The 27235-nt window shown below is 41.0% G+C and overlaps 1 protein-coding gene across 1 annotated transcript in view; it reads left to right on the forward strand.

Moving 5' to 3' along the window:
- Positions 1-2621: 2621 nt before the first annotated feature.
- Positions 2622-27235, forward strand: part of TRPM3 (transient receptor potential cation channel subfamily M member 3) — a 273663-nt gene continuing 249049 nt past the window's right edge. The window contains exons 1-4 of the mRNA XM_046663892.1: positions 2622-2651; positions 6419-6472; positions 11581-11660; positions 12937-13141. Of these exons, the coding sequence (XP_046519848.1) occupies positions 2622-2651; positions 6419-6472; positions 11581-11660; positions 12937-13141 (369 nt within the window). The remainder of the gene's footprint in view (positions 2652-6418; positions 6473-11580; positions 11661-12936; positions 13142-27235) is intronic.

Consider the following 27235-nt stretch of genomic DNA (forward strand, 5'->3'; position numbering starts at 1 on the left):
ACTCAGAATACTTTAAGGCAGTTAAGACTGATGATAAAGTAAAATTAATATAAATTAAAAATAAAAATTAAAAAATATATAATTTTAATTTTTATAATATATATTTAATAATATTTGAATAAATATATAGATATAGAGAGAGATACTGATTTCTTTAGTATTTAATCTTGATATGAGGACTGCTACAAATACAAGTACAGCTATTTATCCATCCTCACCTTCTTCTCAGCATCTTCATCCTTCCAGGCAAAAGAGCTAAACAAAATGAGAAATCAGCCTCTCAATCTATGATATTATCTGTCACATAAATCCCACATTTCCACACAACATAAAATGCTCCAATTTCATGACTCAGCACGTCTTTGGTTCCTGACAAAATCAGAATGGTGCAGGAATGAGTTGTGAAAGCTAAACAGAATTAAGGACTTAACGGATGACATTACATTGCTCCAGCTCTGCATTTACTTGATGGAAAACAAAGTTATATTTCCCATGAGTGCAGCCTCCAAGGATATGGAAAACCCTCCCAGTCACTAGTTGGGCACTGACACTAACCCACTGGTACCGCTTTCTAACAAACGATCCATCATTTTAAACTTCTGGACCCTTGAGGAGCATGTCAAACCTCAGTCTCATAGTTTTGTTGGTCACAATTTTGTCTTGCATTTCCTCCTTCTCTGGGTGGAGTTTATCCTACTATTATCCTTTTCAGATGTATTCCAGTTTTACAGGGCCAGCACTGTTGTACGTATGTTTTTTGGTCAATGAAGGCAGTAAAGTTCCTAAGAGTATGTGTGTAGATTTCAAGTTTTTATGCCACCATGTACGGAAACAGCTATTATACTGAAACAGATGGCTAATCCTTGACCATAAACAGGATGCTTTTCAAATAGAGGCCTACATCCTCATTTCAATTTTTCAGCAGTCTTTTAGGCTTGATGAAGTGTGTATACTTTTATTAAGACCAGAATGATTATTCTACCACAAAGGAGAAAAAGGTCACTCAGCATCCCTAATATCAGTCACAGAGTAAAAGGGATGCAGAGTTCTCTGTACTCTGGTGGAAGTGCTTTGGGGCTGTCTGGCTGCGCCAGTGGCTGATGGATAATGCTGGCATGATGCTTAACGTTGGTAAGCCCCAGTTTTTTATTTGTATAATGAAATTTTATAATACCTACCTTACAGATTTATTGTGAATATTGCGAACAATACTATATGTCAAAGCATTCTGCAAACTGTAGAACACTTTCTAAATATAATGCATTATTGCCAAGCAGTGATTAACTGATTTATAATGAGGAAACAATTTCCAGAAGAAACAAGGAAATATATTTTTAAATTGTTTATGAAAACTCTGAGATTAACATTCATATGTATTCATATTACTTCTACAGAAACATTCTGTATGGTTTTAGTATAATTTACACAGCATGACCTGTTGATAATAGATGTTTCATTTATAATTGTAAAGCATAATTTATTGCATCTTTTCCAAATCTGGTGAAAAACATACAATTTAACTTGATGCTAAAGTGTATGTAATTTAAGTTTAAAGGCTATAAAGTAAATAATTTCAATCCACAAAGAATGATTCCCCAAAGACAATTATTAGGAATGAGGAATTGATATTCCTATAGAAACCAAGTTAAAAACAGAAGAAAGAAGAAGGGAAGTGTCCTGGGGGAGGCTACGAAACTCTAGTTATGCCAAAATCGACCTAGAGTACTGTATATTTGTGGTGGAAACTAACAGTGGATCATGATAAATCTTGAAATGAAAATGACCAATCGTAATATTGGATGACTTCTCCGCAATGGAAGCGTAAGCACAGCATGGACGTGGAACAATAGTTGTGGTGATTCACTCTGTCTGGCAGTGGCCAGCCACGCCTCTCAAAGAACACAATGTTTCGTGCAGTTTGAAAGAATGGAGAGGCATTTACTAAGTACAGAAGGAGGAACCTAACATTCCAGGCGAAAGGGACAGCGTATTTAAACGGTTGAGAAGTGTGGAACCGCGTGGTGCGTTAGGGGAACAATCAATAATTTAGTTCACTGGAGCATAATATTTGAAGGTTTGGTGAGAATTGAGAGATTTCAACAGATACTTCCAGATCTTGAAGGCTTTAAATACTGAACTGATCCTATGGTGCGGGGGGGTGGGGAGCCACAGAAGGATATTGACCGGGGGATGGCCTGATGGATTATTTCAGAAAGAACATGTTGGTGGCAGTGTGCTCTGGCATTGTTTTACTTTATAGGTCAACAGCAACTCTGAATGGCAGAGAACACAATACATTTATATTCATGCATTAGAATAAAAACAAGGAGCCTAAGGGGCACTTAAGAGGGATTGGTCCTGTATTTCTCAAACTTCGGCCACTTTTCTGATGCCGTCATGACTTTTCTTTTACCTACAAGTCATTTTTATCCTAATTTATTAAATATTTTTGGTGGATTCATTTTTTCACAACTCCAAAAAGGAAAATGTATTTCCCCAAGCAGCAGTATTTGTTAAATTGTGGGTTTAGCCCTTGCTTACGTTTTATATATTAACGTAAACCCTACCATTAAAAGGCAAATGCCCATCTGGTGCCACCCTCAAATTCCCCTTTAGGAAACATGGGTGTATCCGATGCCGTCATTTTACAGGTGAGGAATTGATGAGCAAGTAAACCAGATGTGTGCCTGGGTCCCCTATGTATGCCTACCACGTCCCAAACACAGGTCTAGGTGCTGGGGTGACGGCGGTAACAAAACAAAATCTTTGCCCTCAAGAACTGACTTTCTAGTGGGGGATGCAGACAAAGAACAAACAAATACATAAAGACATGGCATAAAGCCAGTTATTGTGAAGGGCTGTGAGGCGATAGAGGGAAGTAAGGGAAGAGAGAATGACAGGGTGTGCCTTTAGATGGGGTAGTGAAGGAAGGCCTCTCAGCGGTCCTGGTGTATTGAGGGAACAAGTTGTGGGATATCTGAGGATGGAGCTGTCCAGGTAGAAGAAACAACAGCAAAGGCATTTGTGTAAGGCCCTGCCTGACGTGCTTGAGGAAGAGCCGAGACAAGCTAGTGATGGTGCCATGAAAGCCTGGATCTTAGGACCACCACTCCTTCCCCCGCTGCCCCATCAGACAGACCCCCTTCTTCTTTACCAAGGTTGACCAGTGCACACAATTCCAGCCCACCACGTGTTTTGTTGGAACGCTCATTTGTTTACGTCTCGCCTATGGCTGCTTTTGCACTACAATAGCAGAGTTGAATGTCGTGACAGAGACCATATGCCCCACAACGAGCCTGAATGCTTTACCAATTTACTAAAATCTGACCCTTTACAGAAGATGCTTGCTAACTCCTATTCTATATCATGCTCTTTTTGTTGTTGTTTTTGTCAGATGTGGACATCACAGAAAAACAATGCTTTGGACATCTTCCTAACAAAGAAATATGAATTTTCCACTTCAGAAGCTAGTTTCTACTTATAGAAAATGTGATTTCACTTTTTAAAATGTTATGTACCAGTGGAAACCTTTTGGTATATTCTATTCGAGTGTGATTGTTTTTCTTTATAGATGAATTGGAAAAATAAGGTAATCTGCCATTACACGAAGATAGGAGGTGAAGAATAACCACGGTTCACATTACACTTGTGCTTTCCTCTTGTTAGTATTCAAATTATATTCCCTCTAAATTGCATCTGAAACAGACTGATAATATATGCTGTCAGGAGTTGCATTGTTGGGCGATAACACAAGATTTTAAAAAGATCCATATGGACAGTGTGGCCCAGAGCTACATGTCTCTTTGGAACTAATTACCTTCTTAAATCAAAGGGTCCTGGAGATCATCTTGACCTCATATGAAGGAACTGCTGTGCCGACTTTCGCTGGGGCTTCCTTTTCATTTAAACAAAATGCTCATGGTCCTGGTGACAATATTTTTGTCTTTGGTGTAAAGTTCATGGAAGGTGCCTCATATTCTTATTTCTATCAAATACTTTTCTCCAGAAAGGAAAAATAAGCAAAATGAAAGATGAAAATAATAACTAAGACTAGAGAGAACAGGGTAAAAAAGAATACGTGGGCCATATTTAAAAGACTCAGTGTGGCTGTGATTGAATTCAAGATTTAAAGTAAGTCAGACGAAGAGTTGAAGTAGTATCTAGTGAAGAAGGCACTCGAGAAAGCTGAATTTTTAAAATATTTCTTACATTGGAAGGATTATCTGGAACTAATTTATTTAGTCTCACAGTCTGCTTATAACCTACTAGCTCAGCGTCTCTCAGATGTTTGCCTGTCTACCAACCTCCTCCTTCTCCTCCTCCCCGTCTCTGTTCCCTTCCTTCCCCCTCACCTCGAAACTTCAGAAAACTTACCCTGTACATTATAGAACTTTTCTTTCCAAATATTCCCCACTGTGACCTCTCCTCACTGAATACTTCCTAAGTCACTTCCTGAACTACTCTTTGCCAATGATTTCCTATTATCATAAGGTAGAGCTTAACAGTTGGAAAGAAAGAGTACCTGGAATCTTCTGACCACATAGAATAGTTTTATGTCTACAAATATATGATTCCAGGGGAAATCTTTGGAAAATATGGAAAAGCAAAAGGAAGGAAATCAAAGTTGGCCATGCTTTCCACTTTAGTATATCCTCTATCATCTCTGTATCTATTTAAAATTTGTATTTATTCTTCACGTACTATTTTATGCCCTGGTTTTTTCACATAACAGTGTGAAAATACGTATTTCTCTACGTAACTAAATAGTCTTCTGAAACCTGATTGCAACCATCAAATGGCATGAACCATAGTTTAATAAACCTCCCCTTGATAGACTCTTAATTTGTTTCCAATTTTTCTGCGTTATAAATAATGCTGCAGTGGACATCTTTGTGTGCTCCCATCTCTGATGATTCCTTGAGAATAAATGCACTGGAGTGTTACAGCTGCACAGAAGGAGGTGTATGCACATTATTAATGCCATCAATACATATTATTCTGCAGCTAACTACTGAAGACAGGCAAAGGGACTTCTCCATCCTGTGTTTATCCTAAAACTCAGTCTGATGTCCCATTTGCATCTTGCTTTTTGTAATGTTTCCTCAGCTGAAAGGCACTAAATAGTTTATAGTCCCTTGTCTCTGGGGAAACCTTGGTGAGTGAGAAACCAGAGGATGTAGGAGTTTGCAGGACATTAATCCTGTGAACAGCAGAGAGGCAAGGAGAAGGCTAAGGATCCTATCCAAGTTTGAAATAAGTCATTCAGCTCACACTCTGACTCTCAGGGAGTGTCCACATAACACACACTAGGCACTTTGAGAGAAGCTGATGGAAAAATGAAGATCAAAATGGCTCCCAGATTTACAGCCCACAGAGTTGGCGGTGACCATCTCCTTTCAGCTCTGACTTCTGTCTGCGGGAAGAGAGAAGTCCTTCGGAGATGAAGTGCTCATATATTCGAGTTTTAAAAAGTATTTTTACCTTGTTGAAATTTGAGCTCTTTTCTCCCGCAATGTGTTCACTTATCTGGTTAAGAACTACCACTATCTGGAAAACTCCTTCTTGGATGATATTTGAAAAAGCCCTTTTGGTGTGAGCCAGAACCTCTCACTTGGGCCACCCCAGATAAACGCATCGGAATGTCACTGCTTTTAGTCTGCATCCATATGCTGTAATGGTCACAGCTCGTCTCTTTTCAACAAGGAGCAGCGGAGCGTAGGTTTCTAATCACCCAGAAGTGTGTGACACGTATAATTGTGTGTCAGGGAGGGGCTGCAGGATGAGAAGTGTGATCAGACAAATTTTATTATTTATTGACATTTGAGAAATTATGGAAGGTCACCAGCAAACTCCAACTTTATTCTACTTGGGCTCATATTCAGGGACCAAACTATTCTTTTGAAACATTCAGAGTTTTTAGCAGTTCCTCTTTAAAGAGCTGCTATCATTCCCTTCTTGGGGGAGGAATGAACAATGCGGCTTGTGTGTGCCAGCCATTCAGAGCATTAATACACTGTTTCTTTAGAAGGATTTGCTTTCCAAAGTGGAACTTTTCAGAACTCAGAGCACCTTATCACACTTTCACAAGCCTTCTCTCTGAAAATGGAAAAAGCAAAGGGGGGAGAGCCTGTCAGGACTTGTGCCAGTTAAATCCGATCTCTCCGGGGACTTGTTTTTCTTCTGGCGTCAGATTAGATGTTCAAATCAAGCCGTGTTTGAGGGCTGCGAGGGAATGTCCATGGGACTCTGAGCGAGGCTAATCCCGAAGCAGCACATTCCAAGGGGCTAATCTGCCCAAGTTCATTGCTTGCTTGAAACGTCTCTTGGGGGAAGAGCCGGGCAAGTGACTTTTTTTCCAGTGGGCGGTCATAAGAGCATTATTAACGGGATGACCAGCCCAGCCGCAGCAAAATGAAAGCAACACGAGCTGCTTGTGGGACTGCCGTTGCCACCACCCAGAGTCAGTGCTCAGGTAAAATGATTTCAGCTCTCTTTCCTCTTGTTCAACTTCCCAATATTGGAGCTGGGGACCTCGAGAAAGACCAAAGGAATGCCCAGGGAGAGGTTGAGCGAAAGTGAAAGGCAAAAATGAACATAGGCATTCGGTACCTTTGGGTCTTTGGTGTTCTGTTCTGATCGGGACAGAATATACATTTGAAACACGAGTGTCTCAAAATGAGGAACGCTGTGAAATTTTGCTCGTAATTTGTTCCTATAGTTAGTCGATTCTTTTTTTCTAATCTTGCGATTGCTGGGCTGGGTTGTTGTCCTTCTGTTAAGTTGCCCCACTGAAGGGCGGATAGCAATGGCACTTTCCAAGACTTTCTGGAGAGAGATTTAATGTATACTCTCTATATATGTGCTTGTAAACCATTCCTGCCAGGAGAAGTTCTTGATTCTCCAGCTAGTGGGGAGGGGGTGGTAAGAAAGTCAAAGTAGTTGGGAGTCTAATGTTTGTAGCAGAGCCTTTGTGAAGAAGTGTTGAAACCTGCTTAAATGAAGCGATTTAATTTCTTTTCTTATGAAGGAAATCTTTACAGCTCTTTTTAAAATTTGTTTCTTTCATTTTGATGCTTTATTGACTGTCCATTTGACTTTCACAATTAGCACTTTATTCTCTGAGGGTAATCATTATACTGTGTTCAAATCGTGAATGTCCTCATTTTTGTTTTGAATAAGATGTCCTTTAATTATTAGCCTTTGAAAACCACTTCCCTCTTACACATCACACATGACTGATAATGCAGAAAGACAGGGAAGGAAAGAGCCCTTCACACACTCAGTCACGGTGGTGAGCCTGCTCTACCTTTAGCAAAGAATGTACAAACGTGATTTTCTAAGCCGATAGAAGCCATCTTTTCTAAGAGGACATGAGACTTCCGAAGCATATTTAAAAAGGAGAGATTGTAAGACACGCTATCTGTTGAAGTTTTGCATTAGAAGAGAATGAAAGGGTCAGCTAGAGGCATGGCATGCCAAAACTATTTCATGCTTTCTAACAACAAGGGTAGCCACTCTGGGCTGACTTAGTTCATGTTGAAGCCAAGTATAAAACTTCACAGAGAGTAGTTTAGAGCCTTTGAACAAAAGAACAGGGAATTAGTTCAGGGAACAAGTTAAACCATGGTTATACATCGAATACGCCCTCTCCAAGAAAATAGTTTTAAAAATCTATTATCTGTCCACACTGAAGACCTGAATAAAAGCACAATAATACAGAAAACAGTATTTATGCATGACATTTTGTAGAGTTCCTAATTCATGTGTTATACATACATTCTTTTGTATTATACTTTTCTTCTCAAAAAAGAGAATCCAGTTCAATTATGGAGGATGGAAAGGGTTTTTTCTTTTGGTAAGGATGATTGGCCCTGAGCTAACATCTGTTGCCAGTCTTGCTCTTTTGGCTTAAGGAAGATTGTCACTGAGCTAATGTCTGTGCCAATCGTCCTCTATTTTATGCAGGATACCACCACAGCATGGCTTGACAAGCAGTGCTAGATCTATGCCGGGGATCTGAACCTGCAAATCCCAGGCCCCTTTGGAGCTCTCGAGCTTCACCACCACACCATCAGGCCAGTTCTGCAAAGATTTTCTTTTACATTACAATTCTTTTTTTCTCCCCTTTTAGTTTTCTATGACTTTGCAAGGGAAATGGTTAATCTGCTAATAGTTAGAAGTAGAAACTGATCCTCAATCCCTTTGCTTACATTGAGGTAGCTTTTCACCTTTGAGGAGGTAATAAAGTTGCTAAACTGCACACAAGTCGTATTACTTCATACTTAAAGACTAACAAACAAGTTGGCAATCCATATGTAGTCATTCTTACTACATACCATCTGAGTAAAACTTCCAGGGCCTTCCAAGTTGACACTGGGATCCATGAGTGAGAGAAATCATGAAAGTGCGCTTGAAAAGTCGAATCTATTTGTCATGGTCCCCAGATTCTCAAATTGGGAGTCCTGTTGTGATTACATTTCTTTGTTGTATCCATTGCAATGATCCCCCCTTCTTTTACTTCATTCTCATATTTTGATGTCTTCCTGATGTCCCCAGTCCTTTACCCCAGGGAGAGAGGAAGAACAGACAGCAGAGCATTCTTTACTTCCCTTGTGGGAACTGGAAGAGGGAAATGAGAAGGGGAAAGAGGCAAGAAGGAACTGGTTCTAAGACATGCCTTTAGAAGTCCAGCTCTGTCCGACCACCATGGCGTAGCCAGGCATGCGCAGATGGCACTACTCAGAGCAAGGGTGTTTAATATCAATAATATCCAATTTGGAGAGGCAGTTTAGCAGAATGGGTAAGAGTGCGAACTCTGGAGTCAGACTACTCAAGTTCAAACTCTGTCCATAAAACTTATTTGCTGCATCTCTCCAACTCAGTTTCTTCATTGGTAAAATGGATGTAACAGCAGTGCTTTCTTCATGGGAAGCACTTATGAGGCTCGGTGGAGACAACACATATGGCACCACCCCAGGCATGTGGTGAGCCCTTAATGAAAGCTGGGCATTGTTTTTGCCTATCGAGCTCCTACTAAGTGCCAGGTGCTTCCCATGAATCATCTGCTTTGATTAATACAACTCTCTGAAGTGGCTATGATTATCCTCCTGTTATAGAAAAGACTCAGGGAAGTTAAAGAACGTTTCCATATACCTTGTTAGTAGCCAGCCAGGCCTTGTGAGACTGGATCATCCACCATGCAAAGTGAGATCCATCTGGGTCAGATCTGCTACAGTAGTTCCATGGTACGCTTGTCTGAATCTTCATGTGAACTTTTAGTGCCAGAGCCAACCCAGGACTGGTCCGTCTTCTTGAAGTGGAAACATGGAACACAGATGACAACTCTGTGGTTCGGGCATTATTGTTGTGCCCATTTCATAGGAGAAGAAAACTGAAGATCAAAGAAATTGTATGACACTGTCCACGCCACAGAGGCCCACTCACACCACTTTTTCTAACTGCAGACCTCATGCTGTACCCATGATACTGCCATTCCTGCTTTCTCTCAGGGACTATTGATCAGTACTCCTTGCAATTCCCAGATGCTCCCCCAAAAGAGCCTCCTGAAGACTAGCCAAAGTAGGCCCCAAGGAAGAAAGGAAAGTGCATGCTCCCTTTTCTGCCCCCTGAGGTGTAGGGAAAGTTGGTTTCAAATGTCCAGTGAGGAATATTTTTACCGTCTTTCTGCCAAGAGATGTTATCAATGAAAGTATTCAGTGTCTAGGAAAAATCACTGCCTCTGAATAGTTTAATTTACAGGCTTTTTACAAAGATAAAGACTGGTTATCTACACTGCTAAGCTCATTTCTGTTACAAAGATGGAGCCACTAACTTTTCCTACATATTTGAGAAAAAAATCTTTGAGAATAGACACTGAGGCTTTTTTCACGCCCAGCTGACGAACCAACTGCAAATGTTACTTTTGTGCAGGTGCAGGGGGCCACCTGGACCCAAGGGTCTCTGAGGAAGGGTGGGTACTCCTTCTCAAGTGGACAACGCATAAACACTCAGAAATTACGCGACCCGATTGTGACCATGACTGAAACAGGATGCAGTTCCCTCGTACCCCTCAAGCATCCCCATGTTGCTACTTTTAAAATGTGCTTTGTCATGAGTCTGAGACAACTACTGCCTTCAGTGCCACATCCTTGCGTCGACTCCGTTGCGAGAGAAGAGGGAGAGGCGAGATGAAGGGGTTGAGGGTAACCAGACTTTCACACAGTTTATACAGACCTTTGGGTCCTTGGCAGAGTCAATAGCAATTACGGCCAACAAATGGGGGCTTGTCACAGTTGACACCAGTCATTGAGACAGGCCAAGTAAACAGCTCGGTTGTGCTTTGGCCCTGTATATTTTAAGAGTATGAATTTAGCCCTGATGCTGGGTTAGAGAGAAGATAATACCATATAGAAATAACATGACAGGTTGCTCTGGCAACTTCCATCTTAAATGCTTACAGAAGGACTCTTCTGAGTAGCCAACCAGATTTTACGGGAAACTCCTCTACTATTTCAAATGCTGGTCAAGAATGGGGTAAAGGGAGCCTGATGGCCTAGTGATTAAATTTCCGTGCGCTCTGAGTGGCCCAGGTTTGGTTCCTGGGCACAGAACCACACCACTTGTCTGTCAATAGCCATGTTATGGTGGCAGCTCACACAGAAGAACTAGAAGGATTTACCACTGGAATATACAACTATGTACTGTGGCTTTGGGGAGGAAAAAAAATGAGGAAGATTGGCAACAGATGTTAGCTCAGGGCGAATCTTTCCCAGCAAAGGAAAAAGGAGATAAAGGGATGCAGGATGGACACGCTGTTTCGGAACAAAGATGGTACAGTTTTCCGGAACTTCCTTTATCCTTCTGGGAACCCAATTGCAGAGGCCAGACTTCTGGGTGGACGGTCCCAACAATGTCCATTCTAGGAAGCTGTATTTGCTGTGTTTAAAGCATGTGGGATGCAAAATAATGTGCTCTCCTACTTCCTTCCAATGGCATTACCTGTGAAATTTTGGACTTCGATGAAGACATTTATCTTCCTTACGTTTCCATTTCCTTTTCTTCCTCTGTATTTAAGCACTGCTAATTGAGATTTTAGAAAAAGCATGGTGATGGATTAGGGTTCTTGAGTTACGGAATTCCCTCACCATTTTTCTTTCCTTCTACAAGGAAACTCTAATGGAAGTGTCAGCCATGAAAACTTTATACTTATTTAGATAGATTTCTTCCCACCACTGAATCCTTGTTATCTATAGGATTACAAACATACTGCTTTATATTTTTCATTTTCTCTGTAAATAGCATTTCCTTCAAAAATTATTATGAATTTTTATATTCTTCCATCACTAACTTTTTTTATGATGGTCATTTCCTTTAATTCTCAATATTACAATGTTAAATAACCTAATCAGCAGATTCTGGGAGTAATTGATTTTATTATATGCAGCATTTATGTATGAAGTAACCACAATTTCAGTTCAGTTTATGAGACAATAGTCTATTATGTGATTATGAAGTTTTGCTTCCTAGTCAAAAAATACTTAAAGGTTATATTCACGTTTCCTCTTCTTTCTTTTTTTTCAGGCTCAGAAATCCTGGATAGAAAGAGCATTTTATAAAAGAGAATGTGTTCACATCATACCCAGCACCAAAGACCCCCATAGGTAATCTTGCCATCTTTATAATGCAGCAAGAACATGAAGTAGCAATTATGGGAACAAACCCACAGTAGTAATCACCAGCCATTGCAAGGGAACCAATGTCAAATTAAAGATCATTTTTTTATTGTTGCTGGACATCTCTGAAGCAATCTTATATAAACACACCACATAATATGCCTTCCCTGCAGTTAATTCTCTACCATCCTGTACAGAATAACAGATACACCATCAGGGAAGGAATGGGTTTCACATATTTTTAGTATGGTTACTGGTTTTCCCTTTTAAGCATTTCATCAAAATGCTTAGTTTGTACCAACACGCTCTGCTATAGTGAAAAAAGATTTTTAAATAAAAGACTCCTGGCAGATTACTAATTGGACTGCAGACCTTCAGATTCCTATCCAAGCACATGTTTAGAATCTTCTTTACCTTCCTGACCATAAATAGTATATAAGGTGGGAAGCATTTGGGATAAAGTAACATATATATATCTGGAAATGTCTTTATGAAAAGGCAATGTAATAAAGCAGTTTAAAATATAGACTGTAGAGCCATGTAGGCTAGCTATGTAACCTTGAGCAAGTTACCTAACCTTCAAAACTACAATATTTTATCCGTAGAACGAATGTCACTTGTTAGCATTTAGCAAATGATAACTATGTGTCGATATTGTTACTAATAGTCATAATAGTGGTAAAGTATGAAGGACATTTTCATGATGTAAGGAGTGAATTTTGTTTTCAAATATCTTGTAAATAACTTTTTCATTGTTTCTTCAAGAACACTTAAGCAGCAGATTTTTATTCTTGGAATTGGATATTTGACAGTGAATGTCAATTGGCAAAAGACAAGTTAGGTTGTGACTCACATATGAGGGAGCTTCTTTATTGAAATGTGCATGTTAAAGTTCTTCCCTCAAAGCTGTTCAGTGTCCTTCATGCAATATTTGATAGATGGGAGGATGACAAGTAGGAAAACCTACAAGGCTTTTGTTTGCAGGTTCCAGTCCCGAGCAATAATGGCAGGTGTGAAAGGGGTGGGTGGAGAAGGACAGGAGGCATGTGACAGCTTATACAGCTAGAGGAAAATGAGGAGGGGGCAGAAAAGAAAAGATATGTGTGTCCACATATGCGTGGACACACAGCCACATTATGGGATTCCACCTGAAAATTGACTGACTGGCTTGCTACACTTTGTAGATTTCTCCAGCAGTTTACTTCAAGTGTGTATTCCAACAGCAGTTAACACAAGGAGTTCACTTTGACCTCTTATGTTATAGGTGTTGCTGCGGGCGTCTAATAGGCCAGCATGTCGGCCTTACTCCCAGCATCTCAGTTCTTCAGAATGAGAAAAATGAAAGTCGCATCTCCCGAAATGACATCCAGTCTGAGAAGTGGTCCATCAGCAAGCACACTCAACTCAGCCCGACAGATGCTTTTGGGACCATTGAGTTCCAAGGAGGCGGCCATTCCAACAAAGCCATGGTAATCAGAAAACTGTTCAGTCACTTCCCGAAGTCTGTCTCGAGTCCTGTAAGGGAGTGGCGAAGAGTTGGAGATTTGATCTTTTGGCCAGATCCCAACTCTGCCAGTTCCTGGCTGGGTGACCTGCCCTAATTACCTTACCTCTATGCGTCTGTACTCTTTCTCTGTAGAATGGGGCAAAGAAAACCTTCCTTCCAGGAGTTTTTGCATAATTAGTCTGAGATCAGACATAGTAACTATTATTGTTAATAATAGCAAGTAGATTTCTATAGTTATCCACTGTTTATTATGTTACTTTCTGGGTCTTATTTATTAACACATGTTTTTAACTCCTTTGGTAAAAAAATATCTTACCTTTAGGTCTCTCTTGTGTTCTATTGGTAAGTAGCGTTTCTCTCAATTCAAGGTAGAAGTGATCATCTCAGACTATGTTCTTCCCTGTTCTAACAGAGATCCTGCATGCAAATTGTGTGCTCCTTCCCTAAGCAGCTGTGTTCAATAATGCTCTCAACAGAAGAGCTCTGTGTGAAAAGCATTTTCCTTTTTTTGGCAAGGAGGCTTTAGGAAATACACAAATTTTACTTCTAAGAGTTGTTGCTTCACAATTTCACTTTTCATCATGGACCTCTCCCTTCTCGGCTGACAGATTTTTGCCAGGAGAAAAGTATACCATGTGTTTTTGGAAATTCTAGAAATGCTATATTCCAGCAAGCTCGCTTCTAACTGTTAGACAGAGAGAGAGTGAGTTGAGGGTGGAGCAGTTGGAGGTGGTTGTCCCAGGCATGCCACGGAGTTTTCTGAGTTTCGAGGGGGAATTTTGCTTAGAGAAGCATACTGCAAAATGCACGGGAGGTCACTTCACTCCAGTTACAGTCTAAAAATGGGCAATAAAGCCGCCTCTCTCGTCTCCTTCCTCTCCCCTCTCCTTTCCTCCTATCCTTCCACCCCCACCCCACTGCAATATTTTCTTCACCAAGAATGGCTGACTGAGGTATTCTCACAGTCCTTCCCTAAGACAATTAATTCTGAGCTATACATTAAATTAAAACCAATTTTGAGCAATATATTGGAAAGAAGAGAATGCTCTGTGTAACCTCCAGCAAGGTCTGGGAAAACAAAGAAAGGGTTAGTTAGTCTTATCTTGGACAGAACCAAGGGAAATGGAGATTTGGCAACGTCCTCAACCCTTAAGGGATCTATTCACCCACACAAGATCTTGAAGGGTCCCCAGCTCAGCACAGTGCCCCTTCACAGAATAGGATTGGACCATACGCAGTATGGATCCTCTGGGACCCTGCGTTCGTGAAAAGTCACGCAAGTTCTGTCTATAAGAAAAGTGCAGCAGATGAGGCAGTGGAGGGTGGGCAGTAATCATCACAAGTTCATGTGGTGACACTGTAGGTGCTTGAACGGTACCCACACACATTGTGCCACAAGCCTAGAGGCACATGGTAAGCTTCCGGTCATCATTTCCATTGTTAGCATGCAGCATCTGTCAAATATGGAGCATCAATTTTCTCATGAGTGAGCATCCCTCCAAAGCCATCACCTGGGAGATTCCAATTACCATGATGCTGCCAGTGCCCAGAACGTGTTTGGGAACTGATTTCAGATAATTTATACATCACAAGAGAAAAGCAATCTATGTTTGCATCAAATGATGTTTTTGACCAAACATTAATCTCAAGGACCTGAAATTCAAAAAGCTTAGGGCTTAGTCGCAGGTGACTTCTGCTAATTTTTAAAAATCAGGTCTATTCTCAGAAGATAAGTTTTCCACCACTAAAACTTCTAGAAGAATGGAGTACTAGTTTGGTAGTGAAGAGAATGGATTCTGGATGCAGATGGTCTAAGTTTGTCCCAGAACCATCATATATTTGCTGTGTGAACATGGGAAAAGTTAATTAAATTCCCTGGGCCTCAGTAATTTATTCTATCTAGGAATAATAAATATTACCATCATAAATATTAAATGAGATGACATAAGTAAATCATTTGGCACAGTGCCAGAAACATAATAGATGTAAAATTAATTTTACTACTGTTTTTACTACTATCATCATTATTATTTGCGTCAGGCTCTGAAAATTTTTTTTTTAATAATTTGAAGGACACATATTTGGATGCACATCTTGGTATAGTCTTTTAGAAAGCCAAATTATTCTTTTTCAGTTAACCCTTTAAAATAATTCCAGAAGTTCTGATTCCTTCGCCTGGTGGTTGAGCACAGAATCTGAAGCCACATTGCTGGGTTTATAGCTTAGCCTGCACTTAGTGACTGTGTGACTTTACCCAATTTACTTAACTTCCCAGCGCCTCAATTTTCTCATCTGCAAATGGGGATAGTAATTCCACTTTATAGGGCTGGAGCAAGCATTATGAGTCAATATATAGTAAATGCTTAGAACAGTGCCTGGCGTTAAGGCAAAATAAGTATTGGCTACATTATTACTTCTACTATGTCATTTACTGTAGTTACAAGAGAGGCTTTGTAATCAATTAAATTAGATGCATTGTATTTTTTTTTTTAAAGATTGGCACGTGAGCTAACATCTGTTGCCAGTCTTCTTTTTTTCTCCTTTTTCTCCCCAAAGCCCCCCAGTACATAGTTGTATATGCTAGTTGTGAGTCCCTCTGGTTGTGCTATGTGGGACGCCACCTCAGCATGGCTTGATGAGCGATGCCATGTCCGCGCCCAGGATCCAAACCAGCGAAACCCTAGGTTTCCCTAGCAGAGCGCGCGAACTTAACCACTTGGCCATGGGGCCGGCCCCGGATGCATTATCTCGAAGTCAGAACTGTATCTAAACCCTCACTCTCTCACTGACTAGCTAGAAAGTCTTGGTTTAATCAGTTAGCTGAGCCTCAAGCTTTCTTATCTGTAAAGCAGGCATGATTGCCTTATGGGATCTTTATGAGGATTAGAGAAAATAAAAAATCACCTGGTATACAGCTAGTGCTCAATATATTTATGGAACTCATAGTGATGGTGCAGGGAAGCAGCTTCCTTTACTTACTGGGAATCTGAAGATGTAACAATGTTTCCAGAGGAGTACCAGGCTGCATAAGCTGGCACTAGTGGCAGTCCTTGGCAGGACACTACCACTGAGGACACCGGCTCGTCACTGACTGGAGGGATGTGGCTTGTCAATCATCACATTATGCACTTTGACTTCCACACTGAGTCAATCTCCTGCCTCCAGTCACTAGCAAAACAGAAAGTGAGATGCTGTTGCCTGGCATCCTCTCCTCTTTATTCACTGTAGACCTCGATAATTCCACAGCTACCATGGGTGTAGCACTGGTGCCTTTTATGATGGACAAAGCCATGATTCCTTTTCAGTATACAATTTTCCTCTACCTGAGATTTTTCCCCTCCTAAAAATTTCTAGTAAATTTGCGAGACCCAAAGAACCCCAGAGACTGAATCTCCAAATGAGTTTGTCAAAATGTGTCTCTCAAAGTATTAATCAAAATACTTTTGCAACTGCTCTCACAATCTGTAGCAAATAAAAAGGACAATCATAATAATATAGCAACTAAAGTTTATTGAACACCTCTATGCCCAGCACAGTGCCAAGTACATACGTATGTTGTCTCATTTCATGTTTATGACAGTAGTAGTGTTATTCCTATATGACAGAATAACACACTAAGACCCAGAAAAGTTAAGTGATACGCCCCACGTCACACAGCTAATATATATGTATATTAAGATATTTAACAGTAGAGGAAAAACTTGAAGAGGCAGATAGATCTTTTACTTTGTTCCAGAAGAATGAACACATATGGACATTGAACTTTGACGGCCCTCCCGGAGCCCCACACAGCTCTCTTGAACCCAGAGCCGTCTGTCGGCAATCAGGTCAGGCAAGCTCAGCGACATGGTTGTGGGGCCTCGTGTAAAATGAAAACGGAGGCCCTTGGCAGGGGCAGGGGATCAATCCCCCCTTCCCACAGGTGACAGCCCCAACCTGCAGTGGACAGGCAGCCCCCCAATGGATTGCCATTGCCACACGGGGACGTGCTTGGTATCTGTTGTGGGTGAGGCTTCTCACCAAGTCGCCCATGAAACACACAGTGGCGCTGACAGCCCAAGGTGGCAACAGTAACTTCCTCGCCCTGCCTTGAAATACTGCAGGGCACACGCTGTACCCTGACCCTCTCCTTGCCTGTACTCAGGTCCCAGACAGGGACAGAGGCTGATGATGGACGGCAACCCTGTCACTGCCCCAGGCAAGGCTGGGGAGGGAAGATTAGGCTGGCTGGGGTACCTGAGGCAGGAGCAGGTGGCTGAGATCCTGTCCTGGGGAGACAGGAGGACGTGAAACGTGGGACCACAGACCACGTGTGAGCCGAGGCTCCAAGCCTTCTGCACGTGCTCCGCTGTCCTGACAGACTTTACTACAAAACACAGATTCAAGGATAAAATTAAGAACTTCAAGACAGCAAGTTCAGAGCTTTAAACACTGAGCACTGCCCTTCAGCCCGTGGGACTGCACTGGCCGCAGGCCATGCAGCCAGCACTGAGGTTAGGTCTCGCCTGCTCTTGACGGTCTGAGGGCAGTCACGACAAGGGGAAATTGTTCTTTCTGAGTCTAATCAGTCGAATGAGGACCACTTTTCCTTTGGTTTTTTAATGCTTTTTTGGTGAGGAAGATTGGCCCTGAGCTAACATCTGTTGCCAATCTTCCTCTTTTTCTTTCTTTTTTTTTTCCTCCCCAAAGCCCCAGTACATAGTTGTATATCCTAGTTGTAAGTCTTTCTAATTTTTCCATGTGGGATGGCGCCACAGCATGGCTTGATGAGTGGTGTGTAGGTCCGCACCCAGGATCCCAACTGGTGAGCCCCAGGCTGCCTAAGCGGAACAGGTGAACTTAACCACTCAGCCACAGGGCCAGTCCCCGCAGTTTTCCTTTTTATTACAACCAAATATTTAACGAGTGAGCGTCCCCATTCTTCATCCAGATACAATGAGCATTCTGTCCACTTTAAAACTTGCTGTCAAATTATTCTGACTTTCCTGTCTAGACAAAGGCATGGAGTTGTTTATAGGTCAAATGGCTTATTTTATCAGGCAAGATGGTCATTTTGTGCCACCCTGTGCCTTCTTTACCTCTTGTCCCCTCCAGCAACCCAGCATGCAGTTTGGACAGAGGGAAAAATCAACAACTTGTTTCTGTTAAAGAGTGCCAGTCTTTAGATGGGGAAGGCACAGTTAAATATTCACCAAGATTGACGAGAAACAGGTCAACTAATTCAACATGTGTTTGGTCCCCTGCTCCTGGGAAGAATATTTGAAAGTTGGAATGATTTTTAACAAGGTGGTCAAAAGACCTCTAAGGGCCAATTAACTTTGACCTTCATTAATTTTTTTTTAAGAGGATATAACATTAACTTTTCCCAAGATGAAGTGCTTGGGTCTTCAAAATGCCAATGTGGTCTGGACACCATGTGAGGCAGAATCTGCTCAAGTTTGGTAGAAGATACGGTTGTAGAAAAGAGAATCATTATTAAAATGTGATGGGCCACATGAGAAACAGACCTGCTTAGGACATTTGTATATCTAACCACATGGGCAGTACACCTGACGTCCCGGAACTTTGGTCACCAAAAACACTTGAGGGATGTATGCAGTGGTTCTCTACTTGGTGGCTTGGGATAACCTGTGGGGCTACTCGAAATGCCCGTGTCCAAGGATCGTCTGCAGAGAGTCTCCTACGTCATCTTGGGTACAATCTGGGCATCCAAAGTGTTTTCAAAGTGAGCCAGGTTCTTCTACTGTTCAGCCAGGCTTACAAATACTAAATAATCCCAATCTCTCTATCTGTTTTATAGATGAGGCAACTTGAGCCCAGAGAAGTTAAATTATTTTCTGCAAGTGACCCAATTATTTGACAGCAAAGGTAGTTGTCCAACCCGGGTTCCTCAGGACTCTCCATCAGTTCTGTTTCTTCTCTGTCACGTCTACCTGGTACGGACTATAGCAGATGTTTTGAAAGGAAGCTAATTGCTATTATGTTTCTAGTTCTTTTATAAGGGTTTGGAAACTTTGTAGTGGAATTAGAAAATCACTATTATTTGATGGGGTAGTTGAACTCAGAAGCTGTCAGCAGGAAGAATTCTTTATAAAATTACATCCTAGGTTAATAGAACCATTTTCTGAGCCCTTCTCAGGACTTTGTGGTAGTCTGTCCTCAATTTCCAGGCTTGACAAGCTCCAGTGAAATAGCAATGAAACCAGCATCTCTTGCCCTTTGCAGAGGCAGAAATTGTGACACAGGAAGGAGACATTTGAAGTGAACAGTGAGTGAAGGATTGTCATGCCCTTCTCTTCTCTACACCAAGCTGTGTCCTACCAAATTGCATGTCCCCAAAATGCCATTCCTGGGCTATTGGAGGACCTGGCAGTTCGTTCAGATGCCTCATGAAAATCAGAACACAAGGATCAAAGAAGAGAAGATACTAAAGCTCTGATTTAGGCATTGTCTCACTAGACTGGGTTCCAGGTAACTTTAAAACTGACTTAGAGAACAATAGCAAGATGGCCTGACAGCAACAATGGGATCCTTTCTCAAAGACTCTTCTTTATCTGGGGCTAAGGCGGTAAGTTATTTAGACAAGGAAGCAGTGCCGGACTTGATTAAACAGAATCTTTGCTTACTAATCATCTCTTCCAATGAATGCTGAGCTGACTTGCAGACCAGGTGAGTCTAACCTAATTAAGGACTCGCATCTAAACCTCTCAAGTCACCCACGTAATTCTCTTGAGCTATTCCCTTGCTATTTACTCTGCTTATTAGATCAGGTTGAGCCCCTTATTACAGTTTTCATATAATTTAGATAATTATTCCTGTGCCTCATTGTCACCCTTAAAACCAGGATGGAAGCCTTATTCTCTGAGCATTGCCAGTGGGGGGAGGGGAGTGAGAGCGAGTAGGGACAATTGAGAGGGAGACACTCAGGGGGGTGAGGAGGCTGTCAGAAGCATGGCATATGCAACTTTATACTCTTAAATTGCTTTGAGATTGAACTTGATTTTTTAAAAATTGTCTTTCTTTGCATTATGCAAATTTGATCTGGGAGTCATCATTGACTGACACACACCAAATACGAAATTTAATGAATCCCACTTCACAAAACAAAATAGCTCACCACTGGACTATGGCTAACTAAGTAGCTTTCCATAAGCACGGTATGGTATTTGAGGGGTTCTGGGGTTGTTCCATCAATTTCCAGTTTCCACCTTGTAATCTTTAGGTCATTGAACTGGCCTCTGGAAGGCCTTTCTGAAATTGAGAATCAAACTAGAATTTACCACTTAAACTTCTGATCCCAATCATAGACCTATAGGAAAGGCAGGACCAACTCTCCTCCAAGAAACCCATCCTGCCTTTAGAAAATTTTATGCTAAATAATTCTGGCAGAAAACTCATAGAGTACCCTCTGTGCCCTGTTCATATGCTTAGTGAAGTTTTATATTATTTCTAAACCTTTAGCTTTGGTTTTTAGCACCCATCACCTGGAAGCACCCACTATGTAACACTGAGGAATCACAAAGACAATAAAGAATAAATTACAATGGCATTTTCACTTTCAAAGTTGTGTGGGTTATCAAACTAGGGATCCAATAACAATGACACCTCACACTTGCATTCCAAATATTGTCTTTCTAGGGAACTTTTACATGCATTAAACCACCATAAGCATTAAACTCTCACTGCAAAACCAAAGTTTCTATGGACTTGGAAAGCTGATATCAGCAAAATCGTCTTAGCAGTCTAATGCAACATCTCCTTGGCCGCGGCTTTAATTAAATGTACTCATTTCAAATAATTAGAAAGTGAAATGATGCTTGTCACATTTCTCAACAGAGGGAAAAATGGGGCAAATTTCCCACTATAGACTCGGAAAAAAATATATTAAAAAATACTGTTAAAATAGATTTGGCGATAGTAGTTGCATTACTCCGAACAAGCAGTACTTACTGGAAGCAACTGATTATTTCCAAGAATTAAAGGTGGCTTTGCAGTGTTATGAGGAGGATCTGTCATTTACCATTCCCAAGAATGTAGCCAGATTTATTGTTCTGTAAATCTTTTACATTTTATTTAAAAAGCTGGGCAAAAATTTAGGGCTAAAGAGGTGACTGATTAATTGTCAGAGCCAAATTGGACCACGAAAGCTCAAGTTCAGAATGCCAAAGGAATATTGTTACTAGTTTTTTAATCGAACAGCCCAGCCTGTTCTAAGTAGTAATGGCTGCTCTCCCACTCTCCAGTCTTTGCCCACTCTGGGTGTCAAAAAGGGGAAAGGATACTGTCTGGTTCGTGACACCTCTGGGATACCCCGGTTAAGTACAGAGTGAGGCCACAGTAAAGTTGAATTTTGCTTTGATAAGTGAATAGTAACACTTCTAATGATGAAGCAGTAAGAATGGCTTTAGAAAAAACTGCAGTGAAGTCACCTGCCAAATAAAACTACCTTTAGCACCAGGCAGAGCAAAAACTCAAAGTTTGTTACCAAGCCCTCTGCCATTCAGACAAAAGAAACGCTCTAGTTTCCTAGTATAGTTTCACTTGCAAAATTTCATTTGTAAGTTTGTGATTTGGAACTGAAAATATGTGTTCTTGTGAAAAAAGTGCTGTATGCATTGGCCTCCAAAGTACCAAAGAATAGCTCAAATAATACAATTTCAACTAAAGCGAGCCTCTGTTTTATGCAGAGCATTCTGGAGATGCTATTCTGAATGTAGTTAGCTCCTTACGCAGGCTTTCTGTCAGGCAGGGGCACTAATGATGGAAAGGGGAAAGGGGCGAGAATTCCAGGGATGGGTAACTTACCTGAGCTCAGTTTATCTCTAGAAATCATAAATTAGGGAACTAAGTGCATATCGGCGAAGGATGGGTTAGGTAGCCCAGAGCAGCAGTATCATTCCCCCTTTGGACAGGCACTTTTATAAACCCCTGCGCCAGTCACTCCCCACATAACCCAGAGCTGAGAAACAGAGGTCTGTTTCATAGGGCATACTGGTTAAAGAGCTAGAGGCAAGTTATTTGAATCCTATTGTATACAGAAGTCATCTCTAAGTGGAGTGTTTGTAACCTTTATCCAATTTACGTGGATCGGTTTTTCTGCCATAGCAGGCATTTTCCACAATTTAATCCTCATGGTGTCCTGGGAGGTGGTCAGGAGGATGACCCTGTTCACAAGGAAGGGTGCTCAAATTGGCCAAGTGACTTCCTGTGCCAGGATCTGATTCTAGAATGTGATGCTGTGGATGATTGGGAAATCTATACATGGGAGCACCTGTCACCACATCAGAGTAATGCCTGGGTGACAAAATTTAGTATACATATTAGGAAGATTTCTTGTTATTTGTCAGGCAATCCCTTAGCAATTAATGAGCTCACAAGTAGACACCAAATTGCTTATCCTGACAACCAAAATAGCTCCTGATTTCAAATCACAGTGACCATTTAGCAGGAATTGAGTAATTGCTCTGGGCTCAACCATTATGACCTTGAAGCTGCTGATTCGGCACGAGTTAGCTGCTATATTACAGGCACGTGGAGAGCTTACCAAACAACCTGATTTTTCTGGGTAATAAGAATATAATTTTTAAAATGAAATCTTCCGGTAATTGTAAAGTATCATTTTATCCCGTAGTTTTAATTATCCTCTTATCCCCAAACTATTTCCTTGAGTTGCTAAACAATAACTCAAGAAAAAATAACAAATTGATTCAAGTATTTCCTTTTTTTCTTATCTTGCTTTTTATTCTCTAAGGGAAGGGCATTGTAAATCACAAATAGTGGCCAGCATCAAAGGAACAGGGACACCCAGTATTTGTGTTATTTATCAGCTTCTGGATAACCAGGGGTGGGCGGTAGTTAATCATATGTTCCTTTGTATAAGAATTAGTCCTCGTCAAAAGGGAGTGGGTGGTTCGAGATAGCTTAGTAGCTTGCCAGTGGTGCCCTGTCCTATTTTTCAGAGCCTGAGTAATTCTTCCAGAATTTTCCCCATTCTTCTCTTTGATTTTCATGTGAAATATTGAGTGTTCTTTCTTTTCCGTTTGCCCCAGTGACAAACACAAGACATACCACTTACAACCTTTGGTCTGGGAAAGAGTTATAATCCTTGCTACTCATGGGGTCCCTGAGGAACGAGTTAGAAATGCAAACCCCCAAGCCCCACCCCAGACCTATTGAATCAGAATCTGCATTTTTGAGGTCCTGGGTGAGTTGTGCACATTAAAGTCGAGAAGCACAGCTCAACCTAGAGTTGCCAGTGTAACAATAGCTTTAATAATGGGTTAGATGGGGGCCGGCCCGGTGGCGCAGCGGTTAAGTGCTCACGCTCCGCTTCTCCGCAGCCCGGGGTTTGCCGGTTTGGATCCCGGGTGCAGACATGGCACTGCTTGGGACACTATGCTGTGGTAGGCATCCCACATATAAAGTAGAGGAAGATGGGCATGGATGTTAGCTCAGGGCCAGTCTTCCTCAGCAAAAAGAGGAGGATTGGCAGTAGTTAGCTCAGGACTAATCTTCCTAAAAAAAAATAATAATAATAATAATAATAATGATGGGTTAGATGAGTGATTGCTTATTAGATAACTAGCTCTGACGTCTCAGTCACTCAGCTTCCCTGGGTCTCAGTGTCCTCATCTATCAAACAGAAGAATTGAACTAGATGATTTCTAGTTCCCATGATTGCTAAGATATTTCTAAGCTCCCTTTTATTTCTAAGATTGTAATTACATCATAGCTGGTACTGAAAGGCTTATCAAAAATCACAGTCAGGTCAGGTCAAAAGGGTCCCTCCCCTCAAAGATCTTGCAACATGGGGAGATAAAAGTAACAAAACAATCAGAAAAAAATACCAGACTGGGTTTGACTGAGAGTAATACTGCATCAACATGAGCTTGCATTCTCCGAAAAAGTCAATAAAACCTTTGAAAGATAAGAATGATTTATGTAGATGAAAGGGGATGGACTGCGTTTTCTAGAACTTGGGGAACAGCATTAGCCCAATACAGAACGAAGTGGGGAAATGCCTCTAAATAGCCAGGGTGGGGCCAAATTGTGGGGGACCCTGACAGGCAGAATAGGAGGTTATATATGACATGACAATTCAAGTTGAGAAATATGATCAAAAAGGAATCAGAGAAAGAAGTCTGCCGGTTGGTGTATTGTTGAGGCCGTGGGGTTAGAGAAGCCATTAGGACTGTCGCCACATCCCAACTGACATCCTAGTAAGGAGAATTTATTTTTAAAACAGCAATTGGAGGAATAGAGGGAAGGGCCCAGATCCGAGCATCATTTTGAGAAATGGATCATTGGGACTGGAGACTGCTTGGTTGTAGGTGAAAGAAAAGGAGAAGGAGAGAGAAGCATTTATATTTTTGACGTCAAGAGCAAGGACTCTGGAATCAGACAGACCTGGGTATGAATCCTGCCCTCACCACTTATTAGCAGTTGAACTTGAGAACCTGATGGATCCCTTCTGTCCCCATCAGTAAAATGTGGATGCTACCAACTTCCTTGGTATTGGGAGGAGTCCATGAAATGATGCACGGAAAGCACACAGCATGTGTGTGCCTGGAACACAGTAAATATGCAAAGATTTGGGGTTTGGGTTTTGGGGGTTTGGGTTTTGAGGGTTTTTTTCTCAGAAGAGTTAAGAAAATGAGAATCAAGAGAACATATGTGAAAAGAGCCTAAAAACAATGTGACCTTACACAGGCCAGACACTGAGAGCCTCCATTTCTTCATCTGTAAGACAGGGAGCTGGGGACAAGGTGATCTAAGGTCATTCATGCATTCCCTCACTGGAGCACTTATTAGCTGAGTAACAAGTGTTCTGTGATCACGAACAAGCTCTTCTTAGTTTCTTAAGAAAGAAAAAGTTTAGGCTAATGCAAAAGGAATTTCAACATACGTACTCAATAGAGTCATTGGTCATTTTCCAGTGAGCTGCTCGCATGTTCAATCAATTGGTTTCTTACCGGTAAGCTGTATACATAACTTTAGAAGCCTCAAAGTGAATTATTTACCAAGGAGTCTTATTCCTAAAAATGCATTTGGGGGGCTGGCCCAGTGGCATAGTGGTTAAGTTCACACACTCCTCTTCAGCAGCCCAGGGTTCACAGGTTCGGATCCCAGGCATGGACCTACGCACCACTCATCAAGCCATGCTGTGGCAGCATCCCACATACAAAATAAAGCAAGATCTCACATATTTACCTGTCTAAATGAAATGTACAAGTGGGGATGCTGTTAGGCATCTTGAAGTTCCAAAAACCACAATTAGAACTAATTTTCCTGTTTTTCAAAACATACCATTCTCATATGCGCCTTCTCTAATCATTGGAATACATCTTTATGATCCTTCATAAACGTTAGGAACTGCTATCTAAGCTTGAGAGGGGCTCAATTTTAAAAGTATCTTTAGATGTTTTTCTATCTTTAAGAAAAATGTAATTTACGTCTCACCTTAGAAGAATATGGGTCCTTATTTAGCTGGGTTTTTTTAGAAGGAATAAGAGAGTAACATATTAAAGTTGATGAATAGGAGAAGTAACTTGAAAGGCAATTTCTTACCATCTCTTACACTAAGCATTCTTGGTTTGTATATTCTGGAAGCCTTGTGAATCCCAGTTCTAGTTTCTTCACTAAATATCCCTTTCTGGAATTAGTGAAAATGACACAAATTCAATCTAGCAGAGCCACCAAATTTTAACTGCTCAAGTAGCATAGACTCAGTGTACAGGCACAGAAAACATTTTATTCTTTCATCTTATAGCATTCATTATCTAGATGTTTTTCTGATAAGCAGTCACTCAATGAGATAATATATATAACAATAAAGAAGTTTTTATTTAAGAAACTCTTGTGTTTGCTTCCACGAATGCAATACCCTCTCTCCTGCCCTGAGGCTCCTTGCATGGCACAGAAGTGCACATTGTTGTTGAACTTTTCTGTTGATCGGTATCGGAAAGTTCTTCCCCTCTGCATGAGAGTTTGTGTACAAAATATACCATTTCTCATATCGCAAGCTCTAGTTGCATTCTATTGCTATGATGCACTTAGCTAAAATTGCCAACCTTTGCCCTTCCCATTCTGGAACTGATTTTTGCTAGGTAGATCAGATCAGTATAGAACGAACTTCTTAGATTCCAGCACTGCTTTGGATTTCTGCTATATGTGTGTGGGAAATTTTCGCTCTTTGGTATTTCTTGATGAGGCAGTTTATTTTATCAAGCTACTTGTGTATTTTGTCCATTTTGCGTCACATTTCAGTTAAATACATTTAAAATAGACTTTAACAAAAGAACTGACATATAAATTTTGAGGTTTTTACAACAGTGGGGCCTCCCAGATCTGAAAACATGGCAATAAATTGTCATCTCCTGGATAACCTTATTTGTTTATGCATCTGAAAATATATGTTTGTATGATTACATGCAGGTCTATTCTTTTTGTGGTAATGCTACTCCAACATTATTACTTAACAAATTCCAAACTTAATCAACACCTTTTTCTTCTCTCCCACACAACACATAGACTTCAGAATGCTTTAACTCTGACTCCTACCACCCAATTTATACACTATGTTAGCCAGTGCTTTAGCTCTATCCCTTTCCACTCTAAATTAGACATTATTATCCTTTTATATTTTGCAGCCGATGCTCTTTTAGATTTACCATATACTTGCTAATGATCTTTGTTTATCATTCTTTCTTGCATCCCAGACCATCCATTTGGGAGCATGGAACTTCTGGCTGCTCTAGATATTTTAAAATTTCCTTCGGTGAAGTCTGCTTGAGGTAAATTCAGTTTTGGTAGTCTGAAAAGGTCTGTAATTTGCTCTCATTTTGGAAAGATGTTTTTGCTGAATATAGAATTCTAGACGGACAGCTAATTTCTCTTGGCACGTTGAAGACACTGGCTTCTAGCTTCCATTGTTGCTGCTGAGGAGTAATCTTCAGGCTGCTGACTGTTTCTTTGTAGGTGATCTGCCCTTTTTTTCTAGCTGCTTTTGAAGGATTTTTTTCCCTCCCTTTGGTGTTCTTTATGAGGTATCTGCGGA

This window comes from Equus quagga, chromosome 6 (genome assembly GCF_021613505.1).
Source record: "Equus quagga isolate Etosha38 chromosome 6, UCLA_HA_Equagga_1.0, whole genome shotgun sequence".
In the NCBI taxonomy this organism is placed as follows: Eukaryota; Metazoa; Chordata; class Mammalia; order Perissodactyla; family Equidae; genus Equus; species Equus quagga.